Source organism: Phascolarctos cinereus, unplaced genomic scaffold, assembly GCF_003287225.1.
Source record: "Phascolarctos cinereus isolate Bilbo 61053 unplaced genomic scaffold, phaCin_HiC Scaffold_2;HRSCAF=192, whole genome shotgun sequence".
NCBI classification, from domain to species: Eukaryota; Metazoa; Chordata; class Mammalia; order Diprotodontia; family Phascolarctidae; genus Phascolarctos; species Phascolarctos cinereus.
Genome location: NW_027555625.1, coordinates 387,743,913 through 387,762,963, shown reverse-complemented (window position 1 = coordinate 387,762,963; position 19,051 = coordinate 387,743,913). Strand labels below are relative to the sequence as shown.

The 19,051-nt window shown below is 41.0% G+C and overlaps 2 protein-coding genes across 2 annotated transcripts in view; one reads left to right on the top strand and one right to left on the bottom strand.

Annotated features, from left to right (window-relative positions):
- The window catches only part of MRPL22 (mitochondrial ribosomal protein L22), a 50,157-nt gene extending 35,465 nt beyond the window's left edge, over nucleotides 1-14,692 (bottom strand). Inside the window, exons 1-2 of the mRNA XM_020974619.2 lie at nucleotides 14,615-14,692; nucleotides 14,484-14,529 (exon numbers count right to left, since the gene is read on the bottom strand). Of these exons, the coding sequence (XP_020830278.1) occupies nucleotides 14,484-14,529; nucleotides 14,615-14,642 (74 nt within the window). The 5' untranslated portion in view covers nucleotides 14,643-14,692. The remainder of the gene's footprint in view (nucleotides 1-14,483; nucleotides 14,530-14,614) is intronic.
- Nucleotides 14,693-17,365: 2,673 nt separating this feature from the next.
- GEMIN5 (gem nuclear organelle associated protein 5) overlaps nucleotides 17,366-19,051 on the top strand; it is a 46,214-nt gene continuing 44,528 nt past the window's right edge. The window contains exon 1 of the mRNA XM_020974589.2: nucleotides 17,366-17,616. Within this exon, the coding sequence (XP_020830248.1) occupies nucleotides 17,469-17,616 (148 nt within the window). The 5' untranslated portion in view covers nucleotides 17,366-17,468. The remainder of the gene's footprint in view (nucleotides 17,617-19,051) is intronic.

Below are 19,051 nucleotides of genomic sequence, written 5' to 3'. Positions count from 1 at the left end.
TGCTCATGATAAACATTTGCAAAAAGATTACCACAAAGATAATGACAGTCTATACACCAACATTTGCAGCAGAGGGTAAGAAGGTAGGGAAAGTCTAAGGACGTAGTAAGACCCTTTAAATCAATCAACATATATTTTAGTAAATGATTTCAGTGTAAAGGTGGACAAAGAGAGGTCAGTAAAAAATATATATATATATATATATATGTACACACACGTACACACACACACACATACACACATATGTATATATTGGAACACATGGTTCAGGAATAAGAAATAAGAAGCCAAAGAAAGGTTTCTAGACCATACAGACAGAAGCCTCATCCCTCTCTCTAAGAAAAACATCAATTGCTTATGGGTAGGCCAAGCTAATATAATAAAAATGACAATTCTACTTAAGCTAATTTACTTATTCAGTGCCATATCAATCAAACTACCAAAAAATTATTTTATAGAGCTAGAAAAAATATATAACAAGATTCATTTGGAGTAACAAAAGGTCCAGAATATCAAAGGAACTAAAGAAAAGAAATGCAGGGGAAGGTAGCCTAGCAATTCCAGATCTTAAATTGTATTATAAAGCAGCAATCATCAAAACTACTTGGTACTGGCTAAGAAATAGAGTGGTGGATCAATGGAATAGGTTAGGTACACAAGAAACAGTAGTCAATGACTACTGTAATCTACTATTTGATAAACCCAAAGACCCCTTCTGGGATAAGACCTCACTCTGACAAAAATGCTGGGAAAACTGGAAAACAGTATGGCAGAAAGTAGACATAGACCAAAATCTCACACCATATACCAGAATAAAGTCAAAATGTGTTCATGATTCAGATATAAAGGCTGATACCATAAGTAAACTGGGAGAACAAGGAATAGTTTACCTGTCAGATTTATGGAGAACAGAAGAATTCATGACCAAACAGGAGATAGAGAACATTATGAAATGCAAAATGGATAATTTTGATTACATTAAATTGAAAAGTTTTTGCACAAACAAAGCCAATGCAACCAAGATTAGAAGGGAAGTAGGAAACTGGGAAAGGATTTTTACAACCAGTTTCTGATAAGGGCCTCATTTCTAAAATATATAGAGAATTAAGTCAAATTTATAAGAATACAAGTCATTCCCCAATTGATAAATGGTCAAAAGAAATGAATAGGCAGTTCTCAGATGAAGACATTAAAGCCATCTATAGTCATATGAAAAATGTTCTAAATCACTATTGATTAGAGAAATGAAAATCAAAACAACTCTGAAGTACCACATCACACCTATCAGATTGACCAACATGACAAAACAGTAAAATGATAAATGTTGGAGAAGATGTGGGAAAACTGGGGACACTGATACATTATTGGTGGAGTTGTGAAATGATCCAACCATTCTGGAAGGCAATTTGGAACTATGCCCAAAGGGCTATAAAAATGTATATACCCTTTGACCCAGCAATAGTACTTCCAGGGCTGTATCTCAAAGAGATCATAAAAATGGGAAAAGGACCCACACATACAAAAAACATTTATAGCAGCTCTTTTTGTGGTGGCAAAGAATTGGAAATTGAGGGGATGCCTATGAATTAGGGAATGGCTGAACAAGTTGTAGTATATGAATGTAATGGAATACTATTGTGCTACAAGAAATGATGAGCAGGCAGACTTCAGAAAAACCTGGAAAGACTTATATGGACTGATGCTGAGTGAAGTAAGCAGAACCAGTATTGTACACAGTAACAGCCATGTTGTGCGATGATGAACGTTCATAGACTTAGCCCTTCTCAGCAATGCAAGGATCTAAGACATCTCCAAAGGTCTCATGATGAAAAATGCTATCCACATCCAGAGAAAGAACTATGGAGTTTGAATGCAGGGTCAAAGCATAATATTTGCTATTTTTTTTCTTTTGTTTTGTCTCCTCTTCCTGGTGGTTCCTCCTATTCTAATTCTTCCTTACAACATCACTAATGTGAAAATAAGTTTAATAGAAATGTATATGTATAGCCTATATCAGATTGTGCGCTGTCTTGGGGAGGGAGGTGGAAAGGAAGGAGAAAAGTTTAAAACTGAAAAGCTTATAGAAGTGATTGTTGATAAATCACAATAAATTAGTAAAAAAACAAAATTTTTTTTAAAAGAGTTAGGAAGTGCTAGACATGTAAAGTGCCAAAAAGCATCACGCACACAAAAATCATAATCTATTAACAGACAGGAAATTTGGCAGCCCATGTAAAGTCAGACTGCTGATTTTTTAGAACAAAGACAAATCAATAGCAAAATAGAAGAATAAACATAAGAAGTTATTTCCTAGCACTTAGCACAATGCCTTGCCTACGTTAAAGCTTAATGAATGTTTATTGTTTTTATACGAAAATAATCTACACACATATAACGCACCTTCAAGGAAGGTTTGTGAACAGAGTGGACAGGCTTTCACAAATAATATCCTAGATCAGAGTACACCTTCGTAGTCATACAACTGATTAAAAGGTGTAGAGACTACAAGATTCATTTTTTTAAATGATAAAAAAGCATTTGGTATAGACAGATGTTGTAGTAGATAAAGTGCTAAATTTAGGGTCACAAAGATCAGTTCAAATTCTTCCTCAGAGACACTTACTGGTTTCCTGACCCTGGGCAAATTATTTAACCTCTCTCAGCCTCACTTTCCTCATCCGTAAAATGGAGATAATAACAGCACCTACCTTCCAAGGTTGTTTTGAGGATAAAGTGAGATATGTAAAGCCTGTGAATATACTCCAAGGCTCTCATGTGGGCCCTCTTCTCTTTTCTCTATTCATTCTCCTGGAGACCTCATCAGTTCCCAGGGGTTCAATGATCATCTCTGTGCATCATCTCTATATATCCCCCCTACATCACTCTCTCTCTGAGCTCCAGTCCAACATCATTCTCTATTAAGCCTACTGAACTTGATGTCACAGGCATCTCAAACTCAATGTCCAAAACAAAATTCATTATCCAAATTAATTATCCAAAAAACTCAACTCCCTTCCCAATTTCCATATTTCTCTCATGGGTACCAGTATCCATCATCACCTGGAATCATAATCTTGATGTCATTCTTTTTTTTTCCTTTTTCTTTTTGGTGAGGCAATCGAGGTTAAGTGACTTGCCCAGATCACACAGCTAGTAAGTGTTAAGTGTCTGAGGCTGAATTTGAACTCAGGTCTTCCTAACTCCAAGACCACCTAGCTGCCCTTTGGTGTCATTCTTATGCCTTTATTCTCTCTTGATCCCACACATCCAAATAGTTGCCATGTCTCAGAAATGCTACCTCTACAACATCCCGTTATCTTTTCCCATCACTCTGTTCACACGGCTACCCTCATCACTTCTCACTTGAATTACTGCATTAGCATTCTAAGTGCTTTCCCTGCCTAAAGCTTCATACCTCTCCAACCCAGTCTGCACAAAGTTGTCACTATTTCTAAAGGGCAGGTCTGACCATGTCATTCCCCTGGCTCAATAAACCCAACTGAATTCCCATTACCTCTAGGATCAAATGCAAACTCTTCTGCCTTTTAAAGCTCTTCACAACCTGGCTTCAATCTACCTTTTCAGGCTTATCATATTAGTCTCCTTCAGCACCTTTTACAGTCTAACCAAACTGGCCTTCTTGCTCTTCTTACACAGGACAGTCCTTTTCCTGTTTATGCTACTGCAAGGCTATCTTCCATGTCTAGAATGCAATACTTTAGGAGTCACCTTTACCTCTTAGAACCTCTAGTTTCCTTCAAAATGTAGAGCAAACAGTACCTCCTATAAGAGGCCTTTCTGGATTCCCTCACCAACCCCAGAGCTACTAGTGTCTCTTCCACCAAATCTAGACTTTTTATACATTTACATGGGTACGTGTTGTTTCCATTGATAGAATGAGAATAAGGACTGTTTCATCTTTGTAGCCTCAAAAACTGGTACACCAAGCCTAACCCCATAATTTTACAAATCAGGAAACTGAGACAAGAAGTAGGATATGAATCCAGATCTTCCTGACTCTGACTCTCTATTACTCCATGTTACTTCTTTTTCTTCTATATGTTCTTTGGGTGATCATATCCTCTTCTAAGAATTCAGTCACTATCACTATAAATGACTCCCAAATCTATATAACATCCACTCCTAATATTGCTACTGAATGCCAGTGCTTCATAGCCAGTGTCTGTTAGAGAGCTTCACCTGCTGAAATCTTCCCTGTTTCCATCAAGAGCACTAATGGTCACACAGGTTTAAAACCTCAAGTATCCTTCATTCTCTTTCCTCCGTTACCCCGACATCCATTCAGTTGCCAAGTCTTGTCAATTCTATCTCTACACCATCTCTTGCATTTATATAGCTTTCTGCATTAGTGTGTCCAATACCCTTGTGGAAGCCCTCATTACCTCTTACCTAAACTACTATAAAAGCTTCCTCAGTGATCTCTCTGATTCTATTCTCTCCCTTCCACAATCCACCCTCCACAAAAAATACTTCAATAATCTTCCTAAGACAAAGGCATGACAGTATCACCCTCCTGCTCAAAATCCTTCACGGACAACCTATTGTGAGGAGCCAAACTAAAAGTCCTCAGGGTAGCACTGAAGGTCTTCCATAATCCAGCTCCGATCAATCTTTCCAGCTTTATACAGCACCGCTCCTCGTCTGGGGCCAGACCTGCCTCAGACACATGCAATGCTTCAGAACTACGCCTGAAATTAAATAAGACAACTGATCCCCCTGCCCTCACCTTCTCCAGCAGACTGCCTTGACTATTATTTTTTTCTCTCTCGTCTTCACTCACTTCCTATCTACTGGCTCCTCCATTCCTATCTACAAAAACACCCATGTCTTCCCCATCCTTAAAAAGTCCTCACCTGATTAAGATTGAACTGTTTACATTCCTGCACGGAAAGATGATATTTGTAACTCACGAGAACTTTGTCAGTATTAGGGTAGTTGGAGGAAAAAAATTATATGTATGTATATATAGATAGATAGATAGAGGGCACAGGGTGAGTTGAAGATGAAGGGGTCATATCTGGAGAATAAAATTAAGGGATGAGAGAGGATGATACTCGGAGAATAAAGGGAGAGGTAGAATGGGGTAAATTATCTCACATAAAAAAACAGAAAAGAAAAATCTCTCACAGTGGAGGGGAAACAGGAGAAGGTGAGAGGGAATGAGGAGATCTTATTCTCATAGGATTTGGCTTAAGGAGAGAACAACATACACATTCAATTGGGTATGGAAATCTGTCTTACCCTACAGGAAAATAGGGGGAGAACGGGACAAGAGAGGAGGGGGGGTGATAGAGAGGAGGGCAGAATGGGAAAGAGGGTAATAAGAAGAAAATACTTCTGAGGAGGGACAGGGTCAAAAGAAAGAATAGACTAAATGGGAGGGCAGGATAGGATTAAGGGAAACAGAGTTAGTCTTTCACAACATGTCTACTAAGGAAGTGTTTTGCATGACTGCACATGTACAACCTATATTGAGTTGCTTGCCTTTTCAGTGAGGGTGGGTGGGGAGGGAGGAAGGGAGAAAATTTGGAACTCAAAGTTTTAAAAACACATGTTTAAAAAAAAAATGTTTTCACATGCAACTGGGAAATAAGAAATACAGGAAATGGGGTACAGAAGTCTATCCTGCCCTACAGGAAAATAGAAGGGGAAGGGGATAAGAGAAGGGAGGGGGGAGAGATAGAAGAGAAGGCAGACCAGGGGAAGGGGTATTCAGAACGCATGCCATCTTGCGGTGGGGGGAGGGGTGAGAAATTTGGAACTCAAAAACTTGTGGAAGTGAATATTGAAAACTAAAAATAAAAAAAATTTATATTAAAAAAAAAAAGTCCTCATCTGGGGCAGCTAGGTGGATCAAGCACCGGCTCTGGATTCAGGAGGAACTGAGTTCAAATCTGGCCTCAGACATATAACACCTACTAGCTGTGTGACCCTGGGCAAGTCACATAACCCCATTGCCTAATCCCCCCAAAAAATTCTCATCTTATTCCACCATTTGGGATAGTAATCATCCTAGAGTCCTTCTCCTGTTCATGGCTAAAATCCTTGAGAAAGCCATTTATAAGCAGTATTTTCACTTCCTTTCCTCTCACTCTATTCCAAATACTCTTTAATCTAGCTTTTGACTTCATCACTCAATTGAAACTACTCTATCCAAAATTACCAATAATCTCTTAATCAACAAATCTATTGGACTTCCCTCAACCGACATCTTTCTTAACTTCTATAACTTTTAGCACCGATGATCATCTCCCTGGTTTTAGAATACTATGCTAGAAGAATACAAGCTCTGGATGGCCCACCAAACAAGTCAGAAAGGCTTTAAGTGTGGACTGGGGTGATGAACTCTGTGTCTATTGTCAAAGGACTAACCTAGCTAAGTTTCAAAAGACTCATCACCAGAAGGCAAGCTACCAAGTGATGAATGTTTTTGGACATAATATCATGTAAAGATTACACTGAGACTATCATTTATTGATTATTTTTAAAAAATATTCAATTCCATATAAAGTGAACTGCAACCAACAAGGTGGAAGGTGCGTATGTCAAGATCTTATGAGAGTCCTAGAAAGACATAACAAGCATCACTGTATCCTGTACTCTGATTACTAGTAGTAATAGAAGCACAAAAGAGGAAGAAGTATGCTTACCAAAGCAATTGTGTTCCCACTATATGAAGACTTCTAGCAGAGTCTAAAGTGAAGAGGAATTCCCTGTAAATAGTAAGATCTCTCAGGTGCTATCAATTGTGGATGACACTGTGCTGACTGCATTAAGCGCTAAGATATGCAAAGCCTCCTAAATAAGGTGCATAACCACTCAAAAGAATTTGGTCTAACTATTCACTCAAGAAAAACCAACTGGATGCAGAATGCCTATAAATGAAATAAGAAACAAGCGGCTTGGGTTACATTTGGAAAACTGAACATTTTCAATGGCCCCAAACGTCTTCCTGAAACAAAAAAAAAATCTTTTAAACACCAATATCATTCTGGTAATATCTATGTGGCTAAAAATGATAGAACATCACAATACATGGAAACAAAATTGCAGATCACCCAGAGTGCCAGGAAGAGATAAATAAGCTGTAGCACACAAATCAACAGCAAATAATACCCCAAAATGGCATAAAAGATCAGATAAGGAAAAAGAGTTGAGGAAACCATACAGCAAGAGTGAGTTAGGCCAGATGTTAAATGTGCCCTTTATGAGAGATTCACGGAGGACCCTGACAGCGTAGAACGAGAAAAGACATGGAAAGATTTCACTTTGCAGAAAGTACCTATGTTGATAAGAAGACAAATCCATAGAAGAAAGGAATATGTTATGCCTACTAAGTTACAGCAGAAAGAGAGGGATAGTATGAGTCACAATGTTGGTAAAAAGAGTAAAGGTACCAATGAAATCACTGGTCTTGGAATTACTGAAGCAATAGTTTCTAGAGATGAACAGTCAATCACTTAAACTTTCTAAAGTTGCTATTCCCAACCACAAAAGGTAATATATATTTTCTTTGAAATTAAGGTAAAAATTTGCCTAAATCCCTAGTGAAGTTAATACTGGCCTCAGGCTCAATATTCAAAATACAGTCAAGCTATTACCCACATCAAGGTAGAAAAATTTTGTTCCAAATTTACTTCTGATAACACTTAAAAGAATGCTATTCCTAAATTTGCACTTGAGACCAATCAAAAGAACACTCTCCTTACCTCAACTGAAAGCTAAATGAAAGGTCTGAAAGTCAAGGGCAAGCAAATAAGAAAAAAAAGAAAGTGTAAGAAATAAAACACTGAGGCTCCCAGCCAATACACTTAGTTTTTAAAAGAGATATTTCAAAACTTTTAAGTTAAACACAAACCTCAAAAGTTTAGGCTACAACAAAACGAGTTTCCTAAGGATAAAGGTTAAAGAATAGGAAGGGGCTTCAGATGTCATCTAGTCAAACTCCCAACCCCGAGAAGAATTCATCAATCTGATGATTTATCCAGATTCTGCTTGAACACTTCAATGAACAGCTGCATTCCACAAGGCACCTGTTATTACGCATTACCTAAGTAGATGTTCAATGAGGCAAAGTCTCATGTAGGAGATAAGGTAACCCCAAAGATAAATTTTCAAGGGGCTCAAAGCTTTCCCTTGGCTGTGTGCCTCTTCTTATTATACACTTCACACAAAGGAAGTTGAAGTAAGAGGATGAGAATCAAAAAAGGGAACAAATATGTAATTACACCCCTAAAGAAAATATCAAAATTGTACCCTGAAAGCAACTGGAGAACATATTGGAGAATTTAAGTTTATTTATAAACTATAAAAAACATATACCTTTGACTAGCTCACCTATTTCAAAGATCTGAAAATGGCCCTCAGAAATATTCAAGTAAGTTAATTATCCCCTTTAACATAAGTGAAGTAATTCTGGACGCCAAATGAACCCTTCCAGGCCATTCCAGAGCACATGCAGTGAAAACCAATGCAGCAAGAAGTTTCCTAATCGATACCACCAGTGGCCTCAAAGAGCTTAGGCAGCTTCAGGACTGCTCCATTACATTGAAAAAGCAGCTTATAGATCCCAAAGATCTGGCTGGAGGAATACCTGCTGTACTCGGACAACCACTGCAGGCCATATAAACTATATAGTGCTACACAGATAAAGGTGGAAACCTGTGCTTAAGAAGAATTTGCCTCTTGGATAACCTAAGGCTAAATAACTTCCAACTGAAAAACCAGGGACAATCATTCTTGTAAATATTTCAAACTACAACACAGATCTGTCTGTGATGGCTTATCATCAACAAGTTTTCTAATCTCATAGCACACTGTCCTCTTCTTAGGCATTTATCTTAACTTAATTTGCATTATATTCATTTCTGCAAGTATCTAATTTCCCTTAATACATCATAAGCTCTTTGAGGCCAGGGCCTATGTCTTGTTTGTATTTGTATCTCCTCTAAGAACAAGAACAGTATAGCCTTCAAAGAAGATAATTTTAAAATATTAATGAAAGTACTGAGCGCCTATTAAATGTGGGGCATATCTAGCCCAACTTTAAAAAGATATTATTAAGGGGCAGCTAGGTGGCACAGTGGATAGAGCACCGGCCCTGGAATCAGCAGGCCCTGAGTTCAAATCCGGTATCAGACACATAATACTTACTAGCTGTGTGACCCTGGACAAGTCACTTAATCCCACTGCCTAGTCAAAAAAAAAAAGATATTATTAAGTTTCAGCTATGAAGGGACTTATAAAGATATAAATAACAACATAAAGTAGCAGATACACTGAACACTAAATAAAATATACAGTCCACAAGTTCTTAAAAGAAAGTCATCACCTGAATCCTCTGAAGGGCTTCAAGGAGGAAGTATGACTTGAGCTAGGTCTTAAAGGAAAGGTACAACTTAAAACTATCAAAACGGAAAAGGGTGACATTTAGTGCACCATAAGGGCAAGCCTGACTGAAAACATGGTAACTGCTAGAATAATTCTCTTTCAAGATTATCATACTAATCACAATCACAGCTATATAGTGCTTTAAGGTTTGCAAAGCACTTTATATCTGTCATTTCATTTGATTTTAATCCTTACAACAATCCTGTTGTGAGAGCGATTATTTTTGTCTTTGTATCCTCAATACCTTGCAAATCCCCCAAACTGTGATTTCAGCAGGGTAGGAGGCTCCCAGTGAGAAAACTCTCACTACAAATGTCAATCCCCAACTGTCCTACAGTTTAAATTTCAAAGAGTTGTTTTGAAAATAGGTGCTTAACAAATGCTTACTGAACTAAATCTGACTTTGACAAGAAAAATTTTAGTTAAACCTTACCTGAACATTATTTGGAAAAATAAACTTTTCTTTGATTAAAAAAAATGTTTATTTGTAAACTTTTCTTTGTTCTTATTGGTATTCAGTTTTTACGGATTACTATTATTTTTTTTCTGGTGAGGCAACTGGGGTTAAGTGACTTGCCCAGAGTCACACAGCTAGTAAGTGTTATACGTGTCTGAGGCCAGATTTGAACTCAGGTCCACCTGACTGCAGGGCCAGTGCTCTATCCACTGTGCCACCTAGCTGCCCTCAGTTTTTATTGCCAAGTCAAAAATCCATCATAATTTTTCATTTGAGGGGAAAGAGAAGAGTGAATTGGGATAGAATATGCCTGGTATATAGTAAGCACTTAATAAATACTTGTTTCCTTTCTTTAAATGCGGACCTACACTTTGTTTTAATTTTAAGTCCTTTTAACTCTACATTACAATCAAAAGTCCTAAGATCATAGTCTCAGAGTTGACAGAGACTTCAGAAGTCATCTAGTCCAACCTCTACACGAACAATAAATCCTTCCTACACTATTTCTGACAAGAGGTTACTACTTGAACACTTCCAGTCACAGGAAATTTGCTAACTACAGTATAGATCATTCTACTTTTTGATAGCTCAGTTAAGAAGCCATTTCATATAACAGATTCTTCAACTATAAAACGCAAAAGTTGGACCCGATAGCCTTTGAGATCCTTCCTAGTTTTAGATCTGATTTCATGATCCAACCAAAATCAGACTCTCAATAATTTCTACCTTTTGAGCTGTGTGACCCTGGGCAAGTCACTTAACCCCAATTGCCCCCCCCCAAAAAAAATAATAATTTCTACCTTTTGGTCAATTGATCAATAAAGCATTTATTAGGTGCCTCCTATGTACCAGGCACAGTACTAAGCACAGAGGTTACAAAAAGAGACAAAAGTCCCTGCCTTCAAAAAGCTCACAGTCTTAAAGGGGGAGACAATAAGAAAACAAATACGTACAAACAAGTTATATATAGGATAACTAGGAAATAATTAACAAAGAGAAAGCACTAGACTTAAGAGAGATTGGAGAAGGCTTTCTGTAGAAGGTAGGATTTCAGCTGGGACTTAAAGGAAGCCAGCAGTTGGAATGGAGGGAGTGTTCCAAGCCAAAGAAAATGCCCAGAGCCAAAAGATGGTGTGTAGCCAAGAGGCTAGTGTCACTATGTCGAAGAATACGTGCCAAGGAGTAAAGTCTAAGACTAGAAAGGTAGAAGAATACTAGGTTATAAAGGACTTTGAATGCCAAACAGAGCATTTTGTGTTTGATCCTGGAGGCCGTAGGAAACCACTGGAGTATTGAGTGCGGTGTGGGGTAAGGGAGTTTGACGTGGTCAGACCTGCTCTTTATGAAAATCACTTTAGTGACTGAATAGAGAATAGATGAAAGTGGAGGGAGACTTGAGTTAGCAGACTTACCAGCAGGGTATTGCAATAGTTCAAGCATGAAGTGACAAGTGCAAACACTAGAATGGGGGCAGTATGAGAGAGAAGGCAGTCTAGTCAAGAGATGATTGTAAAGGTGAAATTGACAGGTCTCAGAAACAGCTCGGATGGGAGGGGGGACAGGCACTGAGGGGGTGAGAGAGACGGAGGAGTCCAAGATGGCTCCTAAGTTTCAAGCCTAAAGGGACTGAGAGGATGGTGTCGTCCTCTACAGTAATAAGGAAGATGGAGATGGGGGTGGGGGTAAGAGGAAAGAATAATGAGTTCAGTTCTGGACAAGTTTACTTTAAGATATCTACTGGACAACTAGTTCAAGATGTCTGAAAAGGCAGCTGGAGAAGCAAGACTGGACACCAGCAGAATTTGGAGCAGGACACGTAGATCTGAGAATCATTAACATAGAAATGGTAATTAAAGACATGGGAGCTGAGGAGATCAACAAGGAAAGTTCCCTATAGAAGAAGAGCACCCAGGACAGAAACCTGAAGCATGTCTAGAGGTAGAGGGTGTGAAATGGAAAGTCCATCAAAACAGATAGAAAAGGAGCAGTCAGATAGGTAGGAGGAGAACCAGGGAAAGTAGTATACTGGAAATCTAGAGAGAAGAAAGTATTGAGGAGAGAATTATCAGCAATGTAAAAAGGCTGCAGAGAGACTGAGGAGAATGAGAATTGAAAAAATGCCAGTAGACTGGTCCCAGTCTAAAAAACCCCTGTTCCCCACAAAATAATCTTTCAAAAACAATGATCATGTTCTGAACCAGTTTTCCTACAAATAAAAAGCATAGCAATTTTTTTTTACCAGACTTGTGAAATTCTTAAGGTAGACACTCTTTTTGCCTCTCATTGTAACATCAGCACTTAGAACAGAGTCTGGCAAGTAGGAGGCACTTAATAAATAATTACTGATCTCAGTAGGAAGCACCTAGTGAAGAACTTAAAACAATGAAGGTCAATAGCTTATAGTCTTAGAGAGTTGCCTGGAATACAGAGAGATTCTTGCCCAGAGACAAACAGCTAGCTAGTCAGAAGCAGGACTTGAATCTAGGTCTTTTGGAATGAGTACAGCTTTCTCTATCCACTACACCACGATGATTTCCACGTAGTAATTAACTCTCCTTAAAAGATGAAAGCAAAGGACACAGACTCTTGAAGAAATTAGTGTACTAAACACTAAGAAGTGATTGTCTATTACCTACTATATACCAGGCTTTGTGTCTCATATAGTGTGAGACACATGGCTAAGTATGTATAGTGAGGTTCTGTACAGTCTCACTTCAAACTGGACAACATCAAGCACCTGGTACAAAGTAAACAGAATGGTCAATTCTAATTTATAGCCACATCAATCAGGTACAAATGCAGCATGGATGATTGAAATCTATGTACAATCCCATTCAATTTTAGAAAACCCGTTAACCAGAGTTTTATACATATATCATAAATGTATATGTAAAATGTAGCTCTTCAAAAAGTTATAATCTACACATATTAAAAACAATGAAAGACAGTGTAGTCATAGTGACAAGAACACCAGACTTGGAGTTAAATAACTCAAAAATGAATCCTGGCTTTGCTACTTATTAGAGTTGTGACAAGAGACAAATCACTTAGTCTCACTGACCTTTAGTTACTTCATCTAGGGTTAAGGGAGCCCTAGATTATTTCTAAGGCCCCCTTCTAGCTCTCAAGCTAGGATTCTATGATCTCCCTTAAAGGCTCTGTCGCTTGTACCTGTGACAAGATAGGTTCTTTGTATTTCCATCCTACAGTGCCAGGATATTAACAATAAAACCTTGCTTGACTGACTTAGCCTCCTCCTTGATGACCAACAGAAATGAGGGCTCAAAAAAGTATCCTTCCTGTAGGTTTTGCTTATATCATTCCTCAGCTATAGAGTATCTAATAATTACTGCCCAGGCAGATAGTACAGTATATAAGAGTACTGAGTTTGGAGTCCTAAGTTCAAACCCTGCTTTACACACTTAATAGCTCTGTGACTTAAGTCATTCATTGCCTTAGTTTCCCCATCTAAAAACTGGGGATAACAACTGAGTCACCAGGTTTGTTAAGAAGACCAAATGAGATAAGATACATAAATGCTTTACAAAACTTTTAACAGCGACACATAAATGCTATTATCACTTCAAATCTAACTTCTTAAGTTGTGCTTCAGGACTTGCTTCCGTTTGTCCCCGACACACTAATTCACACTGGATTCCAATATAACTAATGAACATTCAACATTAAGCACTATATCCACTGTCTATGATCAGTACTTTTTAAACTGACAGCACTGTGCTAGTAAAAAGAATAGGAAAACAAAAACAAAAACAATAGCTCCTGCTCTCAAGGAGCCTGTATTCACTGAACAGAGATCTCATATGTCTAACCAATGATAAGTACGAAGTCATTTGAGGAGAGGACCCCGACTGAAGGAAATCAAGAAAAACCAGCCTGAAGGAATTTAAGGATTCTGACAGGCAAATGAAGAAGCAGTGCATTCCAGCCATATGGGGGACTTCTGCTGTCCTTTAAACCTACATACGGCTTTTCCAGTACTGTGACCTAATTGTTAACAGAGGTCTCTTTCACTAAAGCAAAACGTATCTTTTTCCCTTCTTTGACAGTTTTGCTTCAAATCGCTGATTACAGACAAAGTCACTCCCAGTTCCAATCGCTACAGTCACCTAGAATTCTGTTCACTTCCACTACCTGTGATCTCTGGAGGGGGCTGTGCTGGAGTGGAAAGCCACCAGACTGTGAGTCCAGGGGGCGAAGGTTCTAGCACTTTGTCTGCCAATAACCTTACTTCAGACTTGTGGGCCTCAACTTCCCCACCTGTACAGTTCGGGGAGCTGGCCTACATGACCCCCAAGGTCCCTTCTGGGTCTGACAGTCTGTATTCTCAGGGTCCCTTCAGCTCTGACATCCCGCGTTCTACGGTCCGAGGCGCCCCCAGGAGAACGTCTAGTCCTTGTTGGAAGAGCCTGTTTCATTTGTGTATTTGTATCCCCGCCCCCAGGCGCTTAAGCAAGGTTTACTGATTGATCGAGCCGTGCTGGCTCGGTTCTAGAGTTCCCTGCAGCCCAGCCATTCCACGTTCTCTGTTCTAAGGCCAATTCAGGCTCTGACATTCCAGGTTCCTTCCAGCTTTCTTCCTCTCAAGCCGACTCACCCCGAACATGCCCCGCGGCTCCTCAGACTCCTCAGCCAAGACGACCCTGTAAAAGAAACAGAACCCGTCACCTCAGGCTGGCTCTGGGTCCAAGTCCTGGTCCCATCCCGGCTCCAAGCCCGATGACTAACCTAAGTCTCTCAACACGACAGCCGCCATCTTCTCGCTTCGCTCTACGGTGGTCGCGAGGGTTCAAGCTCCGCTGCCGGCAGCGCGCATGCGCCACGGTCGGTGCTTCCGGGGCAGGGAGGCTCCCACGTGGTCTGCAGAAAACACGAGCTCTGGATCGGAAAGAAGTGCCTCACGGGCTTCTAGGAGGCAGACTGATTAAAAGATAAAGTGCCCCGAAGACAACGGAATTTGAACTTAAAAACAGAATTCCCCCCTCCACCCTCAAGAGGTTGTGGAGAGGGATTGAGCGCTGCATCTGGAGTGGAAAACCCGAGTTCAGATGTAGCCTCAGTTACCTCATTTGTAAAATCCAATCCCATATTTATTAAGTGCCTACTGTATGCCAGACGCTAGATTAAACGTTGGGGGTTGGATTAGTAAAATGAAAAGCAGTTCCTGTCTTCCGAGTTTACAAACTAAAGGGGAAAGCTAAACCCAAAAGGGCATGGGCAAAGGAATTCCAGGTATACTAATTAGGTAATCTAAAGATCCAAGTGCCTTTGGGAGCTATGGATGGGAAAGTGTGGGGACTATACCAGACACGGAGGGAGATGTCAGAGGATCTTGGGAATCTGTCCGGGAGGAAGAGTTCCTGCCAGGGATAGTGTTTCTGAGGCCAGAGAGAAATTGGGGTCCAAGCACAGGCACCCAAGCACCACACCTCACCTGAACTAAAATTTGTGCCTCTATTGATCCTTGTGCATGTGACAAACATGATAAGCTATCAGTGAAAGAGTCGTCTCCATTCTCACTATCCTCTTCCATATTACAGATGATTTCCAGGCTCTGATCCATTTTAAGATTTGGTTCTGGTCTGGAACTGTGATTTGAACATTTTAAGGGACTTCCTCCACCCATACAAGTTAGCAACCAGTCTTTGAGAATTACTGGGAGCGCTGAGAAGTTAGGTGACTGTTTCATGGTCACCCAGGAAGTATAGGTCAGAGGTAGATTTTAAACTCACTTATTCCTGCCACCTAGGCATCTTAGATGTCGAAGTAAATAGAGTACCAGGCCTGGAGTCAGGAAATCCAGAATTCAAATTTAGACACTTAATATCTGTGTGACCCTGGGCAAGTCATTTAGCCCCTGTTTGTCTCAGTTTCCCCATCTGTAAAATGGGGATAACAATAGCACAATAGTTGTGAGGATCATCTGAGATAATAATAGTAAATAGCACATAGTTAAGAGCTACCTAAATGTTAGCTAGTCCTGTATACAGAGCTGCAAAGTGTTGGTTTCCCAATTTTTTGTGTTCTTAACACCCCTTGTGGACATGGACTTTGTAATGACTATAAATTTGGTGGAGCTTCCTTCTTTACTGGGAAGCAGGACAATGGAATAGCACAATAACCAGCCAATCAAAAGGACTTCGGAAGCCCAGGGCTGCAGGCAGTGATCATTTGGCAAGTGAATTCTAGATGAACTTGGAGTTGCCTGAAGCAGCTAGACCAGCCTTGAACCACTCTAAACCAACCTTGAGCAGCAGCTTCAGACTTGAGACTTTACAAACCCCCTGCTCCCTGGCTTATTGGGTCTACAGATTTTCCCTCACCTCTTAGCCTATCCCACCCCCAAAGCCTCTAGAAACTATCTCACTCTTTTCCACTCCCCTTTGGCAGCTGAGAGGTCTCCCCTTCTGCTCTGATTGTACAAGCTCTTCTCAGACAATAAACACTTTTGTAATTTGTAATTGGTCTTGGTTTTATTTTGGGTCCTTTTTCAGGCCAGGGGCCTTTTGTTAATACCCTCTACCCCTCTATCTATGTATCTACCTATCTATATGCTTATATATGTATGTTAATATATGATGCATATATGTTTTCCCCTCAGGGGGATTGGTTTTGTGTGAGGAACTGCTAATGTGGAAACTGCCTTCACTGACGCAGACAGGCAGCTCTTCTCTCACCTGAAGTAATTAGGGGGTGGAATGGATGGCGCACTGGGCTTAGGAGTCAGGAAGATAAATTCAAATCCAGCCTCAAATCACTTACTAGTTGTGGGACCCTTGCCAAGTTACTTAATCCCTTTTGCCTGTTTCCCCATCTGTAAAATTAGGATAAAAATTTTATCTACCTCCTACCTACGCCTATCTCCCAGGGTTTTTCGAGGATCAACTGAGATAATAATAGTAAATGGTACATGGTAAGCACTATATATAATAAATGTTAGCTAGGAACATACACTAAGCTGCAGAGTTTGGGTTTCTCTATTTTTTTGTGCGTGTTCTTAATTATCCCTCTATCCTCAATACCTAAGACTTCTACATGCATTCAGTTTATGCTGCCTAAATACAAACTGATTGTAGGTGGACATCTGTGCTAGAAAAAGCTGAGACAACACCTAGGTAGCAGGGCCAGGACTAAGCCCAGGGCAACTTCGTAATTACCATGGCTGTGGGAGCTAAGAAAGGTTAACTCGGGGCACCGCTTAGCAGAAAGGACTAACTCCCAGAGAATTAGCGTAAGTTACTGTCACCTTACGGGAATAGCTTTTAATGGAAAAATTCCTCTCTGAAACCAAGAAAAACGTGACAACAGGCAACAGCCTCCGCTTGCTCCCGAGGGTGTTCTAGGGGCCAGAGAACGCGTTCTCTGCGGCCTGACCCTTAGCGCGAGCCGTAGGAGAAGGGGTGAGCGGGAGTGGGGAGGGGAACATGAGCGGGGCGGGGCTGGAGCAGTTTGCTCTCTTTTCTTTGCGACAGGAGCCGCAGAGCGACGCCGCCTCCGCTGCCGGCCGGAGCTAACGGCCTGGGAGAGCGTGGTGCCCACGCCGCCGCCGCCGCCGCCTCCTCCCACCCCACCCCCCGCAGCCATGGGCCCCGAGCCGCGGATGCTGACGCCCTCCCCCAACTGGTACTGCTCCCGTTCCAGCGATGCTGGCCCGGGGGGGCTGTTCGGGTTCGCCGCGAGGAACTCGGTCTACCTGCTCCAGATCGGCCGGGGCCTGAGCCCCTTCCACGGTAACCGCCCCTGCCTGGCCCCGGCCGGGACCCTGCCCGCCCCCTCCGGCCCGGGAACCGCCCGCCTCCGGGCGAGATCTGCGGGCCGCTAGCCTGGCCCCTGCCCCGGGGGGCCGGGCGTGCTAACCCGAGGCCAGCAGCGTGTGCAGCAGCTTTGTTTTACACGCTTACTTCAGGGCTCCTGGCTTCCTGTGTAAACCCACGTAATGCTGCGCGCCTCGTTTTGTTATGCATGAAAAACCTTCTGAAAAGCGATCCTTAGGCTTCGTCAGGCTGCACGGCCATGACACCCAAAAAGTTTAAAAACCCCTGATGGAAGTAATCATGAGGGCAAGTGCATGGGCGCGGGACTGCGAGTCAGGAAGAAAGACCTGTGTTCAGATCCTGCTTCAGACACTTATGCCTTGTACATACTCTGAGCAGATCACTCAGCCTCTCTCAGCTTGTTTCCTCATCCGTAAAATGGTAACAATAGCATCTGGTATTCAAGTGAGATTGCATGTTAGCTGTTTTTATTATTATGCATTGGTCGTTTGAAGTTGAATGAATGGTCAGTTAAGAACCATTTTTTTTTTTGCCTAGGCAGTGGGGTTAAGTGATTTGCCCAGGGTCTCGCAGCTAGTAAATGTTATGTGTCTGAGGCAGTATTTGAACTCAGGTCCTCCTGGCTCTATCCACCGTGCCACCTAGCTGCCCCCATCGTAGTGCATTTTTAAGACTTTTGGAACACCCTATATTGTTGAATGGAAGAATGAATCTGTCCCACGAAGAGTCAGCAGGGCACAGCAGATAGAGTCTATGGTCTTGAGTCAAGAAGACCTGGGTGAAAACTTGCTTTAGATTCATATGTGACCTGGCAAATCACCATAAGCCTGTTTCCATAGCACCTGCCTCACATAGTAGTTTTCAGTAAGACAGTGTAAAGCGTTTTGCCAGCCTTAAAGTGGCACGTAATGACAAGCTATTATTGCTAATTGATTTGTTGCTGGTTATATTGACCGTGGGGCCAAAACCAGAAAGAAAGAAAGAAAGGCACTCTACCAAGAGAGAAAATATGGGAGATTCTGAGGTTATGCATAGGTGACCTTCCATATTTATTATTTTTATCATCATCAATATCCATCGCAGAGAAGAGATATGATGAATCTGCCTTGGGTAACTGCTCTGTCCTCTGCTTCTGCTTGCTAGAGCTCTCTGGTGTATTCAAGCCCTGAGTTAATTAAAACCATGACTATGTTACTTCAGCTCTGTGACCCTTGGCAAATCACTTAACCCATCTGAGCTTGAGTTTGCTTATCTGAAAAGTAAGGCGGCTGGACTAGATCACCTCCGAGGACCTTTCGAACTTTCAGTCTGAGATCTTAAGGCAGCCTGAATAAGAAAAACTTTAAAAATTAAATCTGAGGCCCACATACATGTAATTTGTTTGATACGT